Source organism: Heterodontus francisci, chromosome 19, assembly GCF_036365525.1.
Source record: "Heterodontus francisci isolate sHetFra1 chromosome 19, sHetFra1.hap1, whole genome shotgun sequence".
Classification (NCBI taxonomy): Eukaryota; Metazoa; Chordata; class Chondrichthyes; order Heterodontiformes; family Heterodontidae; genus Heterodontus; species Heterodontus francisci.
In genome coordinates, this window is record NC_090389.1 from 69141761 (window position 1) to 69167178 (window position 25418).

The 25418-nt window shown below is 41.9% G+C and overlaps 1 protein-coding gene across 3 annotated transcripts in view; it reads right to left on the reverse strand.

Moving 5' to 3' along the window:
• The window catches only part of atp2b2 (ATPase plasma membrane Ca2+ transporting 2), a 399824-nt gene that overhangs the window by 40925 nt on the left and 333481 nt on the right, over positions 1 to 25418 (reverse strand). For all 3 annotated transcript variants that reach the window (XM_068051872.1, XM_068051871.1, XM_068051874.1), the window contains exons 16-18: positions 23222 to 23328; positions 14325 to 14516; positions 3704 to 3917 (exon numbers count right to left, since the gene is read on the reverse strand). In XM_068051872.1, the coding sequence (XP_067907973.1) occupies positions 3704 to 3917; positions 14325 to 14516; positions 23222 to 23328 (513 nt within the window). The remainder of the gene's footprint in view (positions 1 to 3703; positions 3918 to 14324; positions 14517 to 23221; positions 23329 to 25418) is intronic.

Below are 25418 nucleotides of genomic sequence, written 5' to 3' on the forward strand. Positions count from 1 at the left end.
CATCCATTGTATATTCCCTTGCCTTATTAGTCCTCCCAAAATGCATCACCTCACACCTTTCAGGATTAAATTCCATTTGCCACTGCTCCGCCCATCTTATCAGCCCATCTATATCGTTCTGTAATCTAAGGCTTTCCTCCTTGCTATTTACGACACCACCAATTTTCGTGTCATCTGCGAACTTACTGATCATACCTTCGATATTCATGTCTAAATCATTGATGTACACTACAAACAGCAAGGGTCCCAGCACCAATCCCTGCGGTACACCACTGGTCACAGGCTTCCATTCGCAAAACAACCCTCGATCATCACCCTCTGCCTCCTGCCACTAAGCTAATTTTGGATCCAATTTGCCAAATTGCCCTGAATCCCATGGGCTCTTATCTTCTTAACCAATCTCCCATGCGGGACCTTATCAAAAGCCTTACTGAAGTCCATGTAGATGACATCAATTGCTTTACCCTCATCTACACATCTAGTCACCTCCTCGAAAAATTTAATCAAGTTTGTTAGACATGATCTCCCCCTAAAAAAGCCATGTTGACTATCCCTGATTAATCCCTGCCTCTCCAAGTGGAGATTAATCCTGTCCCTCAGAATTTTTTTCAATAGTTTCCCTACCACTGATGTTAGACTCACTGGCCTGTAATTACCTCGTTTATCCCTACTACCGTCCTTGAATAATGGTACCATATTTGCTGTCCTCCAGTCCTCTTGTACATCTCCTGTGGCCAGAGAGGATTTGAAAATTTTTGTCATAGACCCTGCAATCTCCTGCCTTGCGTCACATAACAGTCTGGGATACATCTCATCTGGGCCTGGGGATTTATCCACTTTTAAGCCTGCTAAAATAGCTAATCCTTCCTCCCTTTCGCTGCTAATTTGTTTAAGTATATCACAATTCCCCTCCCTGATCTCTGCACCTACATCGTCCTTATCCATAGTGAACACAGATGAAAAGTAATCATTTAAAACCTCACCTACGTCCTCCGGCTCCACACACAGACTGCCACTTTGGTCCCTAATGGGCCCCACTCTTTCCCTGGTTATTATCTTGCCCTTAATATACTTATAAAAAGCCTTGCGATTTTTGTGAACCAGAAACGTTTCTGTTCATAAGATTTATGGCGTAAGAAAGAAAAGCTTTTATCTTGATTCCTGATTTCTTTTCTGAAAAAGAATTCTTGAACTCTTATTTTATCGAGAATGATAAGAATTGGATGAATTAATCTGACAAAGCCTCATTGGTCTAGATTTTGCAGTCAGTGATGAAGGAATGGGTCTCGCCATTCACTTTCCTGACAGCTGCTGACAAAGTTTTCGCTTAAGAGAGCAGACTTGCTCTGGTCTGGTGTCTGATCCAGTGCGGCGCCATCTAGAGGGCATCTGTAAGCAGGGCAAGAAACAATGAGGCTCTTCAACCAGATTGAAGAATCCTCACTAAACATGCACACTGGGATTTTGTGAGACCCCTGAGGTGGGATCGGAGGCGGGGGGGTGGGGGGCACGGTTTATTGTGCCGACTAATGGGAGGGTCTGTCGCCTCCCTCTTGACAGGATAGACTGACGGCCTTCTCATCCAGAGGCCAATTGAGGCCCTTAATTGGTTGTTAATTGGCCAATTAACCTCCTTTGATGTGTAAGAGCCAGAACTCCACCACCAACATCCCCCCCCCCGCCCCCCCACCACCGAGTGTGTGTGGATAGCTTTGAAATCCAACAACCCTCCAAGTAGCTGCTGTTTCAAACAAAGAGATGGTCATCTGACCTACCTGCAGGCCAGACTGGGACTTTTTGAATTGTGCCTCATAGAAAGGAGACAGACTGCAACTGGACTGGCAGAAGAAAAGCCCCCCCTCGCTCTCTCTCTGTCTCTCTCTCCAGCAAAGTCCCAAGGAACCCACTGTGGCAGCTTAGACTTCAAAACTATAGACAAAGCCCCTCTTTGGCTTTCCGGTACCAGAGAAACAAGTCTGGAATTGTGCACGTGGCCCCAGCGAGAACTCCCAGACCTTAACTTCAATCAAGGACCTTACTTCATTTATTGCCAACTCTACACCCCCACCCCAATTCTTTCTTCCCCTCTGCATCTATTTGTTTTTGTGTGCACACAAGAATTTCCTGTCCGATGTTACTCAGTTATAACAGTGGGCACTTTTAGCCTCACTGTTATTCTTTTTGCAAAACCTGGTCTATTAAGTCCTCTAGTATTTGAGTAATTAGTGATGAAGTTCCCTCTGCTCAGTGGAAGAAACATTAATGTCAGCAATGCACACATCAGTGTGTGCTGTTCCATAAGTACTTACTGGAGAAGATTTTCTCAGTGCGTAATGGATCATAATTTGCTGTTGTAAGGCATCTAAAGGTGTCTGCTTAGTTAGACTTGCCTTTGCATGTTTAAGTTTTAGCATTTTATGCATGGCAATTTGCTGAAAGCATGAGCTGATAATGTCGCAGCAAGGGAAACATGTCATCTGTGACCTAGGTGAACAGGGCAAGGAACTGAATCTCTCCTTAACGAATGAGACTGAAGCATTGTGAAATTAACAGCACAAGGACTGAGAAGCAAGTGTAAATTACAGTGGGCGAATTCAATGTCAAACCAAGTACAGAAAGCAACATAAAGAGAGGGAAAGAAAGATTTGATTGAGAGATAGAAGAGACTGAAAGGATTTTGTTTGAAATATTATATTATTAAAATTTTTAACAATAGGTAATACTTGAAGGAATGAGACTCCACACTTGTAATAGTTAATTTGCAATGTCGGAGAGACTGCTTAGCAGTAATTAAGACTGTTAAAATTGTTAAAAGGGTGCTTCGACTGAATTGGAAAAGATCTAACTTTCTGTGGCATGTTTAGCTCATATCTAAAAGAAAGAAATACTTTTCACGACCACTGGATGTCTCAAAGTGCTTTACAACCAATTAAGTACTTTGTTTTGAAGTCTACCGTGCAAATACAGTAACTTTACAAAATTCAATGCAGCGAGATGCCATTTTTGCAAAGCAACTTGGATATTTGAGTTTAACTGCATATCTGCCCCTCTCCTGAAGTTACTGTACCATTTGCACATAAATAACAGCACCATTAGCCTCACCATTATTTTAACAGCAAATTATGGCCCAATATGTACTCATTCTAAATGGGTTTAGACATGGTGCATAGAGGAAATCTTTACTGATTGTGACAAACATGATTCATAATTTTTGCTGCTCCGCAAATAAAAGGAATTTGCCGCACAATTTTTCCAAGAAGTTAACGCCCCCCTTTAATATAATTTAAAATGTAGCACCGTCTATTATGATTTATCTGGGTCAGCTGAAATGCGCCTCATGCTATTATGGCCAAGTAGTACTTGCAGGCAGATAATAAAATCATAATAGAACTACACAAAACATGATTAGGAATGGCTGTTATAAAATCCTGAATCTTTCAAACATACTGCATCACAAATCATATCAGCAATGAATAACATCTCACAGGCATTGAACACAGCTTTTCAATACTTTTTTAAATAAAATACTTACATAAAACAGTTTTTAAAAAGATATACATGTATGAAGGAAGGAGCATTTCACGAAAGCCCTAACAATCTGCATCCATGAAGATTTGAGTAGAAGAAATTAATTTTTCCTAAAAAATTAAAATAGAAGTACCCTCATTTTGCTTGCTAGAAGTAAAGATACTGTGTAACATACCAGCAAAGAGTAGAGTGAAGATGACAGTAAGCTGGTAAATCCCATGACCCAGAATATTTTTCATCATGGTTCGTGAAATGAGGGGTTTGTTCCTGCCATATGGCTTCCTCATCAGCAGTGATTCAGTGGGTGGCTCTGTAGCCAGGGCCAAGGAGGCAAAGGTATCCATAATGAGGTTCACCCACAACATCTGCACAGCCTTCAAGGGTGAATCCTAGAGAAAAAGAATTATTAAATTGCATTATAAAATCATTTTATTGTTCTCAAGACTGTCTGAAGTAGGATAGAAATAAATAGAAAAAATAGCCTATATAAAATTCCTTGTAACAAAATAATATTTTATAGAAGAACACAGGATCAAGTACTGAGGCATAGTACAGTTTATGAATTCAAGAAATCTGCATTAAAATTGGCATACAAGCTGTATAGATTTGATTTTCTGGGAGTTTGAAATACATTTTGACAAAAGTTGGGTAATTACAAGAAGAAGAACTTGCATTTATCAAGCACCTTTCATGACCTCAGATCATGCTAAAGTGTTGCACAGCCAATGAAGTACTTTGGAAGTGTAGTCATTGTTGTAAAGTGAGGAAATGTGGCAGCCAATTTCTACACAGCATGATGAGATAAATGACTGGCTGATCTGTTTTAGTAATATTGATGAGGGATGAAAGGTTGGCCAGGACACTTCAAATAGTACCACGGGAACTTTTCCATCCAGCAGGGAAGGCAGATGGGGCCTCATTTTTAACATCTCCTCTAAAAATGCAACACTAAAGGGACTGTCAGCCCAGACTGCATGCTTAAGTTTCTGGAGTGGGGCTTGAACCCACAACCTTCTGACTGAGTATGTGAAATTGCTAACACTGAGCCCAGGCTGACAATAAGTACCCCAAATAACGATGATTCCCTTATGTGTTATCATGATAACCCATGAAGTAAAAACTCCTGCATCAACACCGTAATGAAGAGTTTTTATGAAGGAATTTGACTCAAGCAGAAACTACAATGGTTATTTTGCACAGTTCAAGAATTTTTGAAAACATAATTCAGAGCAGATTTTGAATGCAAAAGATATCTGAAAATCAGTGCACAATGTCATGTCCACAATTTTGTATTGCTCATCAATGGAGACTCCTTTCAGAACCTAATTAGGTTAGTTTTAATAACTTCAGAATTTATTCCATTTTATGTTGATACATACAGGGTGTATCAGAAAGACCCATGGGATATAAATTACATGGGAATGGCAAGACCTGTTGATATAGGAACAATGAGATTGTCTTTTTTTTCTCTGAAAGAGCTCTTCATTTCATTGCATTTCATACACTTTTAATTTTTTTCTTTGAATATTTATTCACTTTGCTTTATACAACTATTATGGATGCTGCTCTCACCATTGTTTCTTGGTTTACTTGATGTCCTAAAAATCCTCTGCATAAAAAGATTCTTTTAACCTCGCCTTCCATTCTTTCAAAGATGATCCTAAATGTATAACCTCTAGTTACTGACTCACCATCAAGTGGAAATAGGTTTTCTCCATTCTCCTTATCAAAACCCTTCATTGTTGTTTGAATCTCTCTGTCAGATCTCCTCAACCTTCTCTGGCCTAATGGAAATCCCAATATCCATAGTCTTTCCTCAGAACTACTACCTCTCATCTCTGGTAGAATTCTAGTGAATATCTTCTGTACTCTCTCCATAGCCTTGACATCCTTCCTAAAGGAGGCTTTCCAAATCTGGACAAAATATTTTAACTGCAGTCTAAACTATGATTCACATAGCTTTAGCCTTTATTTTTGTACTTAGTACCCCATTTATATAACATAGGATTCCATATACATTTTTTACAACTTTTTAATCAACACGTCTGCCCGCATTTAAGATACTTGTACCTGAACACTTATGCCTTTCTTGCTTCTGTACAGCTTTTAAAGTTTTACTATTTAGTAAGTATTTTCTGTCCTTATTCTTCCTCCCAAAATATATCAGCTCATATTTCTCTGCATTAAGTTTCATTTGATATCTATCTGCCCAGAAGGAAGCATTCAGTTTCAGCAGAGCTTCTAAGGGCCTTGTATTGAATGAAAAGTCAAGTTCAAGATTCCCATCCTTTCAACGAACGCAGTACAACTCATACAATGGTATTCTGCTTAGGTCTTCAGTTTTGTGCAAAATTGTTACATTTCAAGCAAAGTAATATCTGGATTCATAAAATATGTAATAGTATTGGGAACTCTGCTGAACAGGAGCAGAGATGTGCTGTCAACCTAATTCGCAGTAACAGTCTATAAATGGTGGAAAGTCAATGCCTTTCCAGGAAGGTCACTCTAAGTATTCTGGCTTCGAATTGGCAGTCTTTAATGATAGCTTCTGTAAATCATTTACATGTTATATTGACCATCTCTACTCAAAAATCTTCTCTCATAATGATGCATTATCTGATACACTTTAGTGTTAATCCATTACTGCCATTGGAATTTTACTGCTTGGTACAGGCTCAACATTGAACATTAATTTATTTTAACAACCAGCTGAAGTAAATTCGACTGAAACCGTACAGCATACTGAAAGATAACACCTAACTTCAGAGGAAAATAATTCTTTGATGAAGGCTCCCAATGCTTCATTCTCCCTCTATTTCAGTCTGGTGACATCATTGTCACTGTACATCAGAATTCAAACAATTTTCCAAAGGATTTCTCAATGGTCAAGCTTGTAGAATGCACTCTAAATTAGATTGTCATTGGATCATTTGACTACCAAAGCAAAATCAATTTTCTTAAACTCTCAGGCAAGCGTGTTTCAAAACTGAGAAGATTCCATAGATGCTGGAACTTTATGTGTGTATGTTTTTTTAAGGGAAGTCACCAGAAGGTTTTTGGACTGAGCTTGAAAACAATTACTGGAAGCACCTATCTGCAGATAATTACCCAGCAGGGGTTCATTTTGACTTGGGGAAAGATGTTTGCAGAGAAGTGACAGGTCAAGATTTATAGGGGCCAGGAGGCTTATCTCTTGTGACATTGTTTATGGTTTCATTTTGGGCAATGAGTTGGGATATGGACAATGGTTTTAAAAAAAGACAGATGGAAAAAATTTGCCAAGGAGAACCACCCCAACTCAGTCTGTTCCAGCAGTTTTCCATCTCTCGAGGAGCTGAAAAGCAAGTGTAAGAAGCAGACTGAAATTGTGGCTGCATTCCTCCTGTAAGGCCTGTGTCTGAACCTCTGTTGCTGCATTTCCTGGAAGCCTATCCAAAGTGATCTTCAATGTCGCCTGAAAAGAATTGCTCCAGGAAGATCCCAGTGACAGCGTCCATATGCATTTGGGATGCCAAACCAAAACAAAGGACATCTTTCCAAATCTTCTCTTTCTTCTTCAAGAATTGGCAAGTATTTAACTCGTGTTTTTTTTTGTCTTTTTTTTGTAATAGAGCTTTAAAACACAAATCCCTTTATTTTTCCGGTTAACCGACATCTATGTGTGTGTGTGTGTGTGTATAAGATGGTGAGGAGTGAAGGTAAAAAGGGAACTTCAATATTTCAATCTGTGTGTTTATGCTTTACTTCATGACTGATTAAGACTTGTTTTATAATAAATGGATAATTTTGTTGTTTATTAAACAAACCTGGTTGGTGTGTTTTATTCTGGAATAAAAATAGAATCTATGATTGAATGTATTGGTAAGTGGGAAAAAAATTTAAATATATGTTGTGACCTATAGAGAAGTGCAATTAGAATAAACAGTGTACTCCTCCCGCCTCGGTCTTAACACAGGCCATTATAATATGTAGCATCAAGGGAGAAACATCTAATGGGATGGTTTAGTCTGAGCTTGGGATAAACTGAAACTCACTCTGATTAACTGCAGTGTAATTTCAAGCTGGACTCCTGCCTTAAGAAAGCAGCCTGGTACTAAGTATCTCCTATAGAAAAGAAAATAATTTTACATATACTGCTCCTTAAATTGTATGTTTCCCACATCTTGATTATATCAAAGGAAGGAAACATTAGAAACACCTTCAATAAGGTGCCACATAAGAGTATCATGACTTAGGTCAGTGCATGTGGAGTCAGGCAGCAGAATGGCTTGAAACATGGCCACAAAACAAAAAAATAGAGGGTAGTAGTTAAGGGAAGTTTCTCAGACTTGCAGGAAATGGGAAGTGGTGTCCACAGTGATCTGTACTAGGATCACTGTTGCTTACCATATACATAAATAATTTGGACTGAGGAATTGGAGGTATGGCATGAAAATTTGCAAATGATATCAATTTGGGAAATGTAGCTAATAATATGCAGGACTGCACAAAAATAAAATAAGCTATAAACAGGCTTGCAGAGTGGGCAGATACATGACAAATAAATTCAATATAGCGAAGTATGTGGTGGTTCGTTTTGGTTGGACAAATAAGGAAGACAAGAAACCAACTGGGTACAGGAGCAAAGAGATCTCAGAATACAGAGAAATAAATTGCTAACAGCAGCAGTAAAAGTTGATAAAGTCAACTATGGAAAAGAGAAGACGTGATAATAGTTAATAAAATTATATCAAGGTGAGATAGTAAGTTATTTGTATTTCTTTCAATTTAATATACTGTAATCGCTGCTCACGATGCAGTCTCCTCTACACTATGTAGAACAAACACAGATTGTGTGACCACGCCACACCTCTATTCAGTCTGCAAGCATGTCACCTATCATTTTATTTCTCCACCCTGCTCTCACTCTGACCTCTCTGTCCTTGGCCTCCTACACTGTTCTAACGAAGCTCACGAAAGCTCAAAGAACTGCACCTCATCATTCAATTAGGCACTTTACAGCTTTCAGGACTCAACATTGAGCTCAACAATTACAGATCATAACCACTGTTCCCATTTTTCGGGCTGTTGGTAATGATTCTGCTGTTGCCATTTACACCTCCTCTAGACCCATCTTTTGTTTTTTTACTTGTCCTATTACCATCTCCTTTTGCTTTGCACCCATCACCCTTTATGCCATTTAATCTCTCCCTCCTTCCATCCTATCACAGACCTTCCCCTTTGTTCTTTCCTCCCCTCCCTCTTTCCCTGCCTCTGTATTTGCTTGAAACCAGTTGCATCTCTAACTTTTTCCAGTTCTGATGAGGGGTGATCAACCTGACACGTTAACAGTGCTTCTCACTCTATAGCCCTGACCTGCTGAGTATTTCCAGCATTTTCTGTTTTTATTTCAGAGTTTTACTGTCTGCATTATTTTGCTTTTGTGAATTAACATCACCCCTTGCCATTTTGTTTGCCCCCCCCCCACCCAATTCCAGGGAAAGATCGGAGGGGAGATTGGAGGTTGGTGGGGGCTGGAAGGGGGGGGGGGCAGATCAGGGTCCGTAGAAGGGACTGAGGGAGATTGGAGGCTGGGTTTGGAGGAAGATTGGAGGCCAGTGTCAGGAGAAGGTCAGAGGCCAGAGGGAGAGATCGGATCGATCAGGGGGCAGGGTGATCATACAGGTTGGAGTTGGGGGGAGATCAGACTAGTCGGGGTGGAGGGGAAGATTGACTGGTCAGAGTGAGGGGCGGGGGGGGGGGAGTTGCACGGGTAGGGGTGGGGTGATCAGAAGGGTCTGGGTGGGGAGATTGGAAGAGTGGGGGTGGGGAGATCAGACAGGTGGGGGTGGGGAGATTGGAAGGCTTGGCGTGGGGAGGTTGGACAGGTAGGGATGGGGAGATCAGAAGGGTCGGGGGAGAGAAGAAGGATAGGGGGTGTCTGATTGTGGGGGGTGTGGAAAAGCAGGTAAGCTGGATCCAGCAGGTTAGTTGAAAGGCATTTCCAACACATGGATCCAACAATCCTCACCTTCCTTTAGCTGCAGGTTTCCTGAGGCCCAGAAAACTTGGTTGGCCCGAGTTAAATTCAAAATGGTGGTAAAATCTGAGGCATGCAGCATCATTATAATATTTAAATAACCAACATGCCTCCTCTGAGCAGGTTGGTTGCCCACACCCACACCGCTTTATTAAAATTGTTAATAGGCGTGTTCGAATCGGGTTTCAAATTTTTACCCTTTTTACATCCCACTTGATTCAAATCCACCAATTTTTGGGAGTTAAAATTCCACCCAGAGTGATTAAGCATTTGGACAAGTAGGAGCTGATCATAGAGAGTGGCCAGGTTTTTTGAAGGGCAGGACATATCTAACTAATCCAGTTGAATTTTTGGAGGAAGTCAGTAATGAAGTGCAGAGGGAAGTGTCTATGGATGTTGTCCACATTAACTTCCTGAAGGCATTTGTAAATGTTCCGCATAAGAGATTATTAGCAAAAATGTGAGCACATGAAATTGGAGACAAGCTTGTGACATGGGCTGATAATTGGTTGAAAGCTGGGAGACAGAGTAAGGATAAGGGAACATATGCTCATTGGTAAAATGTGACAAGTGGTGGTCCCCAGAGATGCGTTCTCAGGCCTCAGCTTTTCATCATATACATCAATAATTTGGATGAAAGAATAGAGAGTTATATATCCATGTTCACAGATGACATCTAGGAGGAACAATAAGTCATATCATGGGGAACAAGAAATTACAAAGGGACATAGATTAAAGGAGTGGTTAAAACTGTGGCAGATTGAGTTCAATATATGGAAGTGTGAGGTAACCCAGTTTGGAGGGAAAGACCAGAAAATGTTGGGAAGCAAAGCAACTTGGTGCAAATTGTCCAGGTACAAAAAGGCTTTTATCTCAAGAGGCTTGGAATACAAAGCATTGAAAGTTATCTTTCAGCTGTACAGAGCCTTGTTCAGACCCCATCTGGAGTATTGTGGTCAGTTGTGGGAACTGCACCTGAGGAAAGAAATATTGGCCTTGGAGGGGATAAAGTGCCGATTTACCGGAATGATGCTGGGGCTTAAAGGGTTAAAATATGAGAGCAGGGTGCATAAAATTGGGTTGTACTCCCTTGTGTTTAGAAGGTTGCGGGAATTTCATAAGCAGGAAGAGAGCAAATCTCACAACTGATAGATATAAAAAGCACATAGGCCAAATTCATGTTCAGCAAGACTAGAGGAACAGGTACTGTCCAATTGAATAAAGAATGTTCACGTTGAGAACAGCTGGGTCTCCAGAACAAGAAGAAGAAAGGATATAAAAGTTAATGTGTTGATTTCAGCCTTCAGGAATAGGGTTTGGGTTGCAAAATCAACCATGATGCTTTATCTCCTATCTAATTTCCTGTGGCACAGTGGCGCAGTGGTTAGCACCGCAGCCTCACAGCTCCAGGGACCCGGGTTCGGTTCCGGGTACTGCCTGTGTGGAGTTTGCAAGTTCTCCCTGTGTCTGTGTGGGTTTTCTCTGGGTGCTCCGGTTTCCTCCCACAAGCCAAAAGACTTGCAGGTTGATAGGTAAATTGGCCATTATAAATTGTCACCAGTATAGGTAGGTGGTAGGGAAATATAGGGACAGGTGGGGATGTTTGTTGGGAATATGGGATTAGTGTAGGATTAGTATAAATGGGTGGTTGATGTTCGGCACAGAGTCGGTGGGCCGAAGGGCCTGTTTCAGTGCTGTATCTCTAATCTAATCTATTGAAATGACAGTGGAAAAGAGCAAATTGTAGAGCTTAATAAAGAGAAGACCATTTCAAGTGTTATAGAGCTTAATTGTTTTCAACCTTTTATTCTTGCGAGAACTTACAAATCAAAGTTGTGGACTGAAAGAAGGCATGAGCTGTGGTTGATGACAGGAAAGATTTCCTCAAGATTTTCAATTGGAATCACACAATCTCCTATTGGCATTCCCCGTTCACAGCAAATTCATGACATAAGTCAGATATTTTACTAAATCAAGTATTGAGCACCCAGAATGAAAATTTATCTGGTAATATTCATTGAAATGTCATACCCATGGGGCCATTCCAATGTGGTTAGTACCAACAATGAGAACAGAGTGTTAGAGTGTTATTTAGGACACAGAAGTGGAAGGTTACAAGATTCCGGCTACAAAAATAGACAGGTAAGAGCGCTATTTTCCAGTGGTGTGCTAACCTTACTAATGGTACGCGGAGGAAAAGAAATGAACGACAATGGAGACAATTGCCTTCAATGTTACAAAGTCATAGCTTTCAATGTCACAATACTCATGGTTTATACTTAGCAATTTAAACAGGAGAGATTTCACAGGTGAACGGCGATGAATACATTGAGCGCCATATATAAATAACAGCTGTGACAATTGCTGAGAGTCCCTGGGGTAATTTCAAAATAATGAAAAATGAATGAAGGTTTAAATTATAATAAAGTTTTTACCTCATAGGCCAACTGGAAGCAATGAATTGAGAAAAAGGTCAGATTCCTGAGAGCTATGATATATAGATATATAGGCCATAAGCATTTTCTCCTAAAATACATTATTCCTATCTATTTTTTCACTAAAATTCACAAAAGACAAGGGGCCGAGGAATTGGTTTGTGTGGTACTCCATTTTGTGGGTGCCATTTGGACAACTAAGGCCCAATATGGTGGGCAGGAAGTGTGCACACATTTCCAACCAGAGGTATGCCACCTGCCACATTGGGTAAGGACAAAAAATGTGTCCTTTACCCATGCCTGAACCAGGTGATAGGCCACTTACATATGCGAATAATGACCCCAAAGCCTGTTTGAGGCCCCTATTCAAGATTGGTTTGTCCTGAGGCAGCCCAAGCAAATGTGTTTGCACCCAATCAAGAGGGTGAGCAGCTTACCTGAATGTGGAGTCAGGAGGTGCACTCTTGTGTTAAAGGAACTGATTGCCGTCACTCCACCCCGACCCCTAATTCCTCACAATCACTTCCAACTCCAGATTGCCCCAGCTCTTGGCCCTGACCCCAGGTTGGCCACCGTTCCTGACTTCAACCCTCGATCTCCTCCACTCCCAGCCCCAAACCTAATGACCACCTTTACTTCAGTTTCTTCTCCATTGTTATGAAAGTGATTCGGTTTTTTGTTAAAAATATTTTTAAAGGAATTATAGTTCAGCTGAATAAATGTTGGACCAGTTTTTTTAAAAAAAGAGAGAGAGCCATCAAGAGTGCACTGATGGAGCTAGATTGGCAACAATGTTGCTGGTTGTCACATGACTCGGGTTGGATATGGAGCGGAAACCCTGGTAACAGGGGCAGAGAAGTGACAAGCGCTCCTTTGATTGAACAAGCCCTGTAGCAGCAGAGCACCTGGAAGGGCAGAAAACTGACAAGCTTTATGGTTGTGTGTCAGAGTGTGTGTGTTTTACCTTCTGGAAAGAGATAAAGTCAAGTCTGCTGAGGTGTCAAGAAAGGAGAAAAGACTACAACCCAGCTCGCTTTCCAGCAATTTCATAAAAGACCCTGCAAAGTCCACTATGTTGATTCATCTCGCCTCCTGTCTCTGAGGAGGGCCTGCAAGAGTTGATCTTGGCACCGCTTGAAGAGAACTATTGTCAGGGGATCTCAGTAGCCTGTTTGCGTGTGCTCGGTGGTTGGACTGTGTGCCAGCTTTGGTGCAGCTTGTCTCGTTTGCTGTTTTCTTCAGTGGTGGGCAAGTGATCTGCCTGGGTGTTTTTTTGTCTGTAACAGAGCTCTAATCCAAAAATCCCTTTTTATTAGCTTTCGGTTAACCGGTATATATATGTGTGTGTGTGTGTGTGTGTGTGTGAGATGCTAAGGTAAAAAAGGGGACTTTAACATTTAATGTTGGGACTTTAAAAATTTTAATCTGTGTGTTAATGTTTTACTTCGTTACTAGTTAATAGTTGTTTTATAGTAAACTGATAATTTTGTTGTTCAGTAGAGAAACCCGGTTAGTGTGTTCTATTCTGGGAAAAATAGTATATCCGATTGCCTGTATTAGTGGGAAAAACTTTAAAAATATGTTGTGACTTGTGGAGAAGTGGGACTGAATTAACAGTGCACTCCTCCCGCCTTGGTCGTAACACCATTAACGGCTCTGCTCAGTTTGTTAATGATAATTGTAAATTGACGATTCCTCCTTGTTGACTCTAAAACCAGAGAAAACAGTCTTTTCCTATTCATTCTATCAAAACTCTTCATAATTTGAAAATCTTCCATTAACCCTCCTCTTGGCCTTCCTATTCAAGTGGGGGGTGAAAATGGATGCGGTTTGTCTATCAATTTAGCATCCAATTTGCACAGGCATTGATGACACTCCTAAACCTCTGGGGTACTGTTTCTTTTAGGCCTCCTGCCCAAATATGCAATATTCATAATTTCTTTCACTGCTGTACTGAAAATCCCAATTTTACAATCTAGAATGAGGAATATTGTTGAGCATAGCTCTGAATTGGCCTTAACACCACTCCAGTAATTAATTTATTTCACTCAGCTAACAACAAGGAGGTGGATGCTGCAAATTTTGGTTATAGAGAAATGCTTCTGGCATTCTGGTTGCCCCTCAATAAACTTGTGTGCCAGTATGCATTCATTCAGGTATTAAAAGCTTGAATATTTGCAGCAATTCAAAATATTTAAATGAAGACTGCGAGTCAGTGACTGGAATACAGATAGCTCAGAAGTCCTGGATAAATTCTGTAACACAAGCCTAAATGCTTGTCCTTCTGAAAACAAACCCCTTATGTGCTTTCAGGATGTGTACAACAGGAAGTAAACCCTCACCTGGGTGATACACGCTCCAGTAAATGCAACTATGACAGCAACTACATTCACCGTCAGCTGAAACTGTAGAAACTTGGAGATGCTGTCATAAACATTACGGCCCCACATGACAGCCTTCACGATGCTGCTGAAATTATCATCGGTCAAGATAATGTCGGAGGCTTCTTTTGCTACATCAGTACCAGCGATGCCCTAAAACATTGCAAAAAAACAGTTGACCAATGCCACTGGTGTCAGAAATCTATGTGTTTGACAGATTCAGGGGAAAGAAAACAAAACAATTACAGTAAATGGATTTAATTCTGAAATTAATATTTTTTAAAAACTGCCGTGAACAAATGAGACTCATTATTATGATAACCAGAGTTATTATAATTAATTAACAGTTGTTATTAGAGAGTAATCAAGTTATTACAATAACTCAAATCTGATTAAAAGTATTAATTGAACTACATTCATTAATAAGGCAGGAGATTATCAATGTTTGGGAATGGAACACATTTTTCCAACTAGTGTCAGTCAGGTCAGGGAGGTAAGATGGTAACATGCGTGTCTCATCTGCAAGAACAGTGTGCCTTAATTCAAATCTCAGAAAAACATCCCCTACTGTACTGACGTGATATTGAATTTCCTGTATCAGCCATTCTTGCAACAACTCTATACTGCAACAAAATTTAGCACCAGGTAGTGCCAATTTATGCCCATTTTTTAAGCTGTGTACCCAGTGGGAATTTGGCTGAAGAAATTCTGGCTTGCTATATAGAAATTTGCACTTGCAAAACAATGGAAATGCAAGCAAGCTACTATCATTACAAATAAGTTTTTGAAAGTGTTATTTACAGATGAAGGCTGAATTGGAGGATTTTCAGGTTCTACTGTGTTTGCCCCAAACAATCACTATGGTAACGGCCTTGACATAAAGTTAAGATGAGGCATTCTCCTTAAAATGCATTATAGATCAGCATCCTTGCCAGTTGGGTAGCAACTTACGGTATAAATGTCACAACATGTCTGGTGTTGTAATGCTGTGAATATAAACTGATGCCGTATGATCAAAGTGATCAAAGACAGTGGAGAGACGATAAATATTCCCAAACATTTTATGGAGTTGAAACAAGATCTATTACGATTAATCTTTTGAAAATTCTGATAGTGTTTTGGTTACAAAAGTAAAAAGGTAATCCTTTAGATTTGTTCAGAGAAATCTGTGAGCATAAAATTATGCTGCTTGCGCTCTCTTAAGTTCACTGAAGGATCAGAAGTAGAATCAACACCATAAGCATTTACAGATTTTAAGGTCTGAATTATGTTACATGTGTTATGTAGGTTACCCTTTGTCCTTTTGATATCACACTTCAGGCTGGTACCAATTTGCAACTTACTTAACTTCCCTCCCAATAAAATAGCTATTTCTGAGAATCTTCACTCTTGTACAGATCTGAATTCCTGTCTGGCCATCCAGTAAACACGTGTCAAATACTCTCAACATTCATGATCCTTCCCTGCTCAAGGTAGAATTTTCTCTCAGGAAGAACTTAACAGGGAAAAGAATCTGCTCTATTCACAAAGGCTTTTCTTGCACCCTTATTTATAGTTATACTGCAATATAAGAAAAAAATACGCATCTTACAAACACACCTGCTCAATATGATTAATCAGATTAAATGCAGAAAGCCCACCAGAAAAATTCATTAGGCAGTTTCAACTGTGTGCATGGACCCAACACAAAACTGGACATAATCTCAGTGAGTGAAGCTACAAAGATGACAAGTATCTGCCCTGCAACAGCACTGAAATGGCCCGTAGTAAAGTCACAAATGTCATCCTTTGTGACTGTGACCATTGTGCACTATTCCTCCTCGTCCTTCTCAATCTGCAACCTTGAACATAGCTGACCATGCCTTGGTCTTTTGACCCCTCTGCCCTGTTGTTGAGTGGACTGATGTCACCTGGTTCCATTTTTATCTGCCCAGTCATAGCCACAGAATCTCCTACAATGGGCTGGATTTTACCAGCTCCCCCAATGTCGGGGTCATGGTAGGGGGGCCCGGGAAATACTTCTTGGAGAAGCGCCCCACAAGTCTCAATGCCGGGAAGGCCCCGCTCCATTTTACCGGCGGCGGCAAGGACTCGTTGCGGCCCCCCTCTCCCCGCCCCCACCACTTAGCGACAGAACTGTAATCAAAATATTTAAATAAATGCTAATCACTGAATAATTACTTACTTTTTCACGATGGCCGCCCCATGCCACTATTCCGGCCGATTGCCGGAAGTCCCATGTCTTCAGATCTCCGTTCAGAGATCAGCAGGGAAAACTCTTAGTATTAGCTCAGGGGATGGTGGGAAGGGGTTGAAGGGCAAAGGTAATAAAGGTCGAGGGGGAAAGTTAGGGATGGGAAGAAATTTTTTTTAGTGGGAAGAGGGCAATAAGTGAATTGTTAGGTCATTGGCAGGGTGGGAGAGGTGCTCCGATCTTTTATAAAACTTTTAAATATAAAGGTACCATCCATTCCTCTTTAAAAATTACAATTACCTGTAAGGGCTTGAAGCCCTTTAAAAACGGCGGCGGCGCCTGTGCAGTGCGCCGGACGCCATTGCCGAAAACAGAGTGCCTGCTCCTTCAACGTCATTGGGGGCGGGCGGTCCGCCCCCTCCATGTAAATGAGCTACTGTGTGAAATATCATGGCGGCTCAGTGGTGCACATCTCGCGCGTGTGCCGAGCCTTTTCTGAAGCTTGCCGCGGAGAACGGCAGCGAGCAGGAAAAATCCAGCCCTCTGGAGTCAATCAAGAGTCCATGTTTGACCCCCTCCTATTTTTTCATCTAAATGCTGCCTCTTGGCGATGGCATCCAAAAAGACACCAGATTCCACATATACCAGGTCTAGCTTATCACCATCTCTCTTGACCCCTTCATCGGCTATGCTTTGTTACACTGTTTGACCAAAACCCAGGAGTGGATCAACAGAAACGTCTCAAATTAAAATATTGGGGAAACTGAAGATATGGTATTTGGCCCCTGCCACTAACTTCATTCCCTAGCCAATGATTCCATCCCCCTCCCTGGCTACTCTCTGAGGCTGAACCAGACTGTTCGCAAGCTCGACGTCCTTTTTGACCATGAGCTGAGCTTCCTATCCCATATCCTCTCCATCAACAAGGCCACATATTTTCACCTCCATAGTATCACCTGTCTCTGCTTTGCTTCAGCCCATCTGCTGCAGAAATTCCCATTCATGCCTATGTCACCTCCAGACTCGACTATTCCAATGCTCTCCTGATTCGCCTTCTATCTTCCACTCTTCGTAAACTTGAGTTCATCCAAAACTCCACTGCCCATATCTTAAATCACACCAAGTCCTGTTCGCCCATCGTCCCTATGCTCGCTGATCTACGGTGGCTTTCAGTCCAGCAATTCCTCCAATTCAAAGTTCTCATGCCTGTGTTAAATTTCTCTATGGTCTCACTCCTCCCTATCTCTGTAACCTCCTCCTGTACTACAACCCAGGAAGAACTTTGTATTCCTCCAATTCTGGCCTCTTGTGCATCCCCAATGTCAACATTGATGGCTGTGCCTTCGGTGTCCATGCCCCAAGCTCTGCCTCCCTAAACCCATCGCTTCTCTACCTCTCTTTTCCTTTAAGACACTCCTTATAACCTACCTCATCACCTGTCCTAATATTGGTGTATGCGGCTTGGTGTCAAATTTTGCTTGATAACACTCCTGTGAAATGCCTTGGGACATTTTACTACGCTAAAGGTGCTTTATAAATTCAAGTTGTTGTTACTGTATGCAAAATGAAACCACTCATCCTGGTTCAAAAGGGATAATTTTCCAAGACTGAAATTAAGGCACATTGATGAGATGCAATAAAGGAAACTTTACCTCCGTCTGCCCCATACATGACTAGAATGAGTAGAAAATGGAAAATTTCCTGCATCGGTATCTCTTGATGAGCTGAATACAAAAAAATAAGGATCGAGCATGGTATAGCATTGAACAGCTCCATTACCGTTAAATATTAATCACTAGAGGGTGCTCAAATCTTATCAAGTGGTGATGCTTGGCAGAATAAGGTTTCAAGGTTGCTCTAATTTGTAGTTACACAGTGATATTCCGTTACAAATTAAGGATGGTGTGTAGGTAAATAATTAGACTAAAAGTTCAGAATAGACAAAACGGTTACTGATAGCAACTGTAGTACCTAACGAGGTTGCAACTTTTTCAGCAGTGATATGTTGGAAGACTTTAAACAGTATGGGCTGCATTTTTGGACCCTCTCAAAGTCGGGAATAGAGTGGGGGGGGGGGGGGGCCCGAAAATGCCTGCGCCAGGCAGCATGTCAATTACAGGACATCGTTCCCAGTGCCGACAATGATAACCAGGGCAGGGGGAGGGTGTGACAGGAACCCCGCTCTCCTCCCTATTGAGGCAAATTAAGTGAGCTAAATAGCTCGTTAAGAGCTTGTGGAGGGGGAGAGTGGAATATCTAACGAGTGGATTTCTGAAACTGTCAGTTTCTGGTAAATTGAAGGGAGGTGGGTTCAGTGTGGGGAGCCACTCAAGGCTGCCCCAGGCCACATAAGAGGGTCAGCAGGGCAAAGGAGGACTGGGGAATTTGGCAAAGAGGTGTGCTTGGTGCTGCATAGGTGGCGGGGAGAGTGGGCACAGTGCTCGGGCATTGAACGGGGTCATCACCACCCCTGGCATTGCGGGAGCAGAAGAGCAGAGGGCAAGGCTTCCAAGGTCAATAGGGAAACTACCTGTCCAAAAGGAAGGCTACAGCTGGCAATGGGGGCACGACTGTCAGATTTCAGGCCCAGTGGCGGAGGGCAATACCCTCCTCAGGAAGGGCAGAACCCAGGTATCTGAAAAGTACGGGAGAGGAAAGAGGGGCCAAACCCTCAGCAGAGGATCTACCGCTGAAGATGGGACTATCTGGAGATGACCAAGACCCAGTGCCGCAGAATAAGACCTTGCACCTGGTCTCCATGCCCTGCCAGTGGCCGCCAATGTAACTGTGGCCTTGGCCTTCTTTGCTTCTGCTCCTTCCAAAAATCAGCTGCTGACCTTAGTGACATGTCAAAAATGGCTGCACACCACTGCATCTCTCTGATCACTGAGACCCTCTTTGCCAGAGCTGGACCACACATTCATTTCATGACTGACATGGCCTCGTAGGAACAGAGGGCATTGGGTTTCTCCTCCATTACTGGACTCCCCCACATACAGGGCATCATTGATTGCACCCGTGTGACCATCAAGTCACCCAGTGACCGGCTACTCAGATTCACCAACAGGAATAGCTTCCACTCCCTCGATGTCCAACTGGTCCACGACCACAACAAGAGCTTCCTCCATGTCTGCACTTGCTTTCCTGGCTGCTGCCATGACTCCTTCATCCTCCACCATTCTATGCTGCCTCAGATCTTCACTCCAATCCCCAGAGTGCATAGATGGATCCTAAGGGACAGGAGAAATCCCTTGAAGAGATGGCTACTGACCCCTCTATTGCGAGTCCCAGACAGAAGCACAGAGGTGATACAGCCAATGCCACCTGCTCACTAGGACAACCATTGAGCAGGCCACTGGACTTCTGAAGATGCGATTCTGGCACCCTTCAACTTCCTCTTGCAAGGGTCTTGGTCATTGTGACAGGTGTGAACCTTGAGGATGATGAGGCCCTGAAGGATACAGCTCATCGGGGAAGGGGCAGGAGCAGGAGGTGCGAGAGGAGGTTGAAGAAGAGGCGGAGAGAGATGATGCTAAACAGAAGGTTGCCCTTCGGCCTCCCCTGTGACATCTCACTTCCCTTTGGCACAACCCACAGACCTCTCTCTCAGGACAACCAGCAGCCTCAGTGACGGCTGCCGTGGGTGTCTAAACCAGTCCCACACTTCACCAGATGAAAAGTTATCGGCCTGAAACGTAAACTCGATTTCTCTATCCACAGATGCTGCCAAACCTGCTGAGTATTTCCAGCATTTTCTGTTTTTATTTCATATTTCCTCTTAAAGGAAAGATGCTTTGTGGTTGCAGCAGATGCTGGCTGTTGTGCAGGGTGTGAATCCCTCCTGGGAAAGAGGGAGGAATGGCAAAACATGGGAGAGCGCAGGCTCCAAGGTTCTCGAATGCTGCACTGGAGGTCTTGTTGAAGGAGGTGGAGAGGAGGATAGATGCCCTGTATCTGCCCTTCAGACATATGGTCAAAAGCCAGTGGGAGCAACTTGCCAAGTCTTCTTCGACATCACCTTCCAAATCCGCAACCTCTATCACCTAGAAGGACAATGGCAGCAGATGCATGGCAACACCACCACCTACAAGTTCCCCTCCAAGCCACAACCATCCTGACTTGGAACTATATCACCGTTCCTTCACTGTCGCTGGGTCAAAATCCTGGAACTCACTTCCTCACAGCACTGTGGGTGTACCTACATCACATGGACTGCAGTGGTTCAAGAATACAGCTCACCACCACCTTCTCAGGGCAACTTGGGATTGGCAATGAATGCTGGCTTAGCCAGTGATGCTCACATCCAAAGAACGAATTTAGAAAAAAAGTTAACCCTGCAGGCCAGTGCTAGAAATCAAGCCCTGAGGTCCTGAGTGCAGTGCTGCAATAACCTCACACAAGTGGTCAAGGTCAGTGAATGCACCTTCAAATACCATGTCCCACCACCTGCACCACAAACCTCAGCCACTCCTCAAATCACCACATTCCCATCACTCACCTATCAATAATCTCTGTCAATCAGGATTCATACCTTACAATCATAGCTTCACCTCACTCTCGCACACTTAGCACTGCTACAAACCTCACGCCCACATCTCACAGCTGAAAACAGTCCCAACTTTTCCAATCTATCTCAACAATTGAAGTTCCTCATCCCTGGAACCATTCTCGTGAATCTTTTCTGTACTCTCTCCAATGCTTTCACATCCTTCTTAAAGTGTGGCACCCAGAACTGGACACAATACTCCAGTTGAGCCCGAACCAGTGTTCTATACAGGTTTAACATAACTTCCTTGCTTTTGTACTCTATGCCCCTATTAATGAGGCCTAGGATGCTGTATGCTGTATTAACCGCTCTCTCAATCTATTGTCCGCATGCTTCCTACCAAAACGAATCACTTCACACTTTGCTGCATTAAATTTCATCTGCCACTTGTCTGCCCATGCCACCAACCTGTCTATGTCCTTGTGAAGTTCTACACTATCCTCTTCACAGTTCACAATGTTTCCAAGTTTCGTATCATCTGCAAATTTTGAAATTGTTCTCTGTACACCAAGGTCTAGATCATTAACATATATCAGGAACAGCAAGGGTCCTAACACCGACAATGTATACAATCTATTTATAAATCTGTGCACATAAGTGTAGACATCAAATAAGAATATAAGTCTATCAAATCAGGAAATTCTGCTTCCTTTTCACATTCGCTCCGCCCATTTTCCTCAGTCTGAAAATGTCTCAAATAACTTTCTTCCACCTATTGAATGTGGATTCCTCTGAAAGCTAGCAATTTACAATAACCAGCCTTGTATATAACATTGCTAAATATGGACCAAGGAAAAGTGGAACTGAATGAAAGATTACAACAGAGTTTGGAGCTTTCTAATTGACAAGTAGGTTTGTGGTCTTGACTGTAATACCAGTCTATTATTTAAATATTCAGCTTTAAAGCACACTAATCTGTAACAGTATAATAGGGTTTTAAGGATGTTAGACCACTGAACACTGCATGGATTTAATGATTCTATAAAATTGTTTATTAAAGCACATTGGCATAGTGAGAATAATAAATCAAACACAATGATTTATCTCCATTGATTTAATGCTTTTGTAACTGTAGTGTTATTTTCTTTAAAATGCAACTTTCTCCTCTTCTTGAAGGGGATGACTCTTTGCTGGGATAAGAGTCCCATGGGCACAAAGTAACCCTCTGGTATCTCACCGAGTGGCCATTATACATGTGCAAGCATAGACTGCAAGTGCTGGGAGGTTTCTTAACTGTGGGGGCTTACATAGTTAATCCCAATGCTGCCCAACACACACACATAGTCACTCACATTTCTCACAGGGGTCACTAAAAGTGATTGAATTTTCCCCTGAATGATTTTCACCTCCTAAACCAAGGTGCACTAAGGCCAATTGTAGCAACTCTGCCACCAACCCAAGCTCAGATCACATAACTCAGCACTGACTGGAGACCAAACCTGGGACTTCCTGGACCACATGGGTTGGCTGGGGAAATTCACTGGGGAAACTCATTGAACTCATTGAATCGGGAGAATGTAACTGACTCAGAGCCAAGAATCTGTGTTCTTTAGCCTTCTGAAATGCGAAAAAATGCTAACTTTCAAGGGTAAAATAGGGATCCACATGATATCTATGAGAAAAAATATTCCTATTAACATATCTGTTTTCATTTTACAATACAATCTTCAAGGAACAATACGCTTTCAAAACAATTTTTGGGTTTTTAAATGCCAAGCTAAATATGTAAAATATTTTTGAACTGGTTTTGTCCAAGTTATTCTAGGATGCCTCTAATCCATTTGGTCTCATCTCCCTCCAGATTAGATGGAATGAACAGGTAGGATATTGAATGTATTGTATCTGTAATATCTTGTAGTATGCCTCTGGATTTGGGAATAACCAACTGCAGTTTGTTCATCTAGCCCAGATGTAACATCACCCCCCTGGCAAAGTAACAGGTGTGCTGCATTGCTGGAACTGACAATTCAGTAATATGTTTGTACTGATCAAACCATAATATTGGTAATTCCATTGTTAGCATTCGATGCAGGAAGACTGCTGCAGTAACACAATTTGTTGATTCAAATCTTAAACCAAATGCTAATTTAACACATTTGTGAATGTTAAGTTGCCTACCATGGCAAAACCAACATCTGCTTTCTTTAGAGCTGGTCCATCATTGGTTCCATCACCAGTTACTGCTACAACTTGTCTCCGCTCTCCGTGCAGGCTGTCAATTATACCTGCAACAAACAAAGCCATTCCACTGCAGCTCATTAGAAAGAATAGATCTGACGAGACAATGAGCTTCCCACTCTCGCCATTAACAGGAAAACTCACTCCACTTTCCCAGCTTCAATTACTTACATCAGCAAATTGTGCCGGAAGTAACAATTCCACAGAAAATAATGTCAGTTTTGATTAGTCAGCCGCTGCTCCCAACACCTTCAAGCAACTACAGTGTTTTTTAAAACATAACACAACCAGACTGATGATCAAAAAAGCAATGACAAGTTAGGGAGAGGAAAAGGCAATTAAAAATTAAATTGGGTCTCTGACTCTTCTGGCAAAATAATCTCTGGGCTAATCATCATCAACAATGTTACACAATTTTTAAGAAATAAGTAAATAATTTGACCATCAGTAGGATAATCATACTGTTACTGGTTAAGGACATTAATAATATAATCATTAATAGATAGTCATTATTCTGTAAACATTATAATACGTCCCTTTTCAGATTATTTCAAAAATCATTGTTATCTTCAGGACACATTCCAAAACCATTAATGTTAAATATACAAAAACCTCAAGGAAAATAATGAGATGGATTACATTTAATCAGATTATATTTAATGGCCTCCATGCATTTCCAATTTTATCTAGTGGAAACTTCCATTATATATTTCTGTGCAAATTTCAAAACTTTTGTTAATAAATATGGACCGAATTCACAATGTTCAAACCTTTTAATGATTTTCAAAGCATTTGAGTATCACTTGTTCCATCCATCAATATCGGTGACCACGCTCTGGAAGTGGTTCAAGAGTTCACCTCCTTAGGCTCAACTATCACCAGTAACCTGTCTCTCGATGCAGAAATCAACAAGCGCATGGGAAGGGCTTCCACTGCTATGTCCAGACTGGCCAAGAGAGTGTGGGAAAATGGCGCACTGACACGGAACACAAAAGTCCGAGTGTATCAAGCCTGTGTCCTCAGTACTTTGCTGTACGGCAGCGAGGCCTGGACAACATATGTCAGCCTAGAGCGACGTTTCAATTCATTTATTTCGCTGCCTCCGGAGAATCCTTGGCATCAGGTGGCAGGTCCGTATCTCCAACACAGAAGTCCTCGAGGCGGCCAACATCCCCAGCTTATACACACTACTGAGTCAGCGGTGCTTGAGATGGCTTGGCCATGTGAGCCGCATGGAAGATGGCAGGATCCCCAAGGACACATTGTACAGCGAGCTCATCACTGGTATCAGACCCACCAGCCGTCCATGTCTCCGCTTTAAAGACATCTGCAAACGCGACATGAAGTTCTGTGACATTGATCACAAGTTGTGGGAGTCAGTTGCCAGTGATCGCCAGAGCTGGCGGGCAGCCATAAAGACGGGGCTAAAGTGTGGCGAGTCGAAGAGACTTAGCAGTTGGCAGGATAAAAGACAGAAGCGCAAGGGGAGAGCCAACAGTGTAACAGCCCCAACAACCAACTTTATCTGCAGCACCTGTGGAAGAGTCTGTCACTCTAGAATTGGCCTTTATAGCCACTCCAGGTGCTGCTTTACAAACCACTGACCACCTCTAGGCGCTTACCCATTGTCTCTCAAGACAAGCAGGCCAAAGAGAGAGAGAAGAGAGAGTATCACTTGTTCCATTATTTGGTATACTGCACATTGCCCTGACAGAGACGTTTTGCCGAATCCCAAATGGAAGCTTGCTTTTGTATTTATTTTCTGTCATTGTGAAGGACAAACACAATAATTCTCAAGTGATGTGGAGGTTAGGAGATTAGGAAAGATAAATAAATCATCAGGAAGTTGGACTGACTGACTAACTTTTCAACTATTATTTAACCATATGCATTACTCAACTGAACTGCAAATAAAGTGCAAACCAGAAATACCATGCAATGCTTTTCAAAATTAATTGCTGTTCCTTTGTCTAATATTTTTGTATCTATTATATATTAAAAATGGGGAGTGGATCACAACATTCTATCTTGAAGTACGCTGGAAACCCAGTGGGAAAATCCATATTCACCTACAATACCTATTCTGCTTGTGAGTGATGGATGATTGGCATTTACATTGCAAATGCCTCTCATGGTA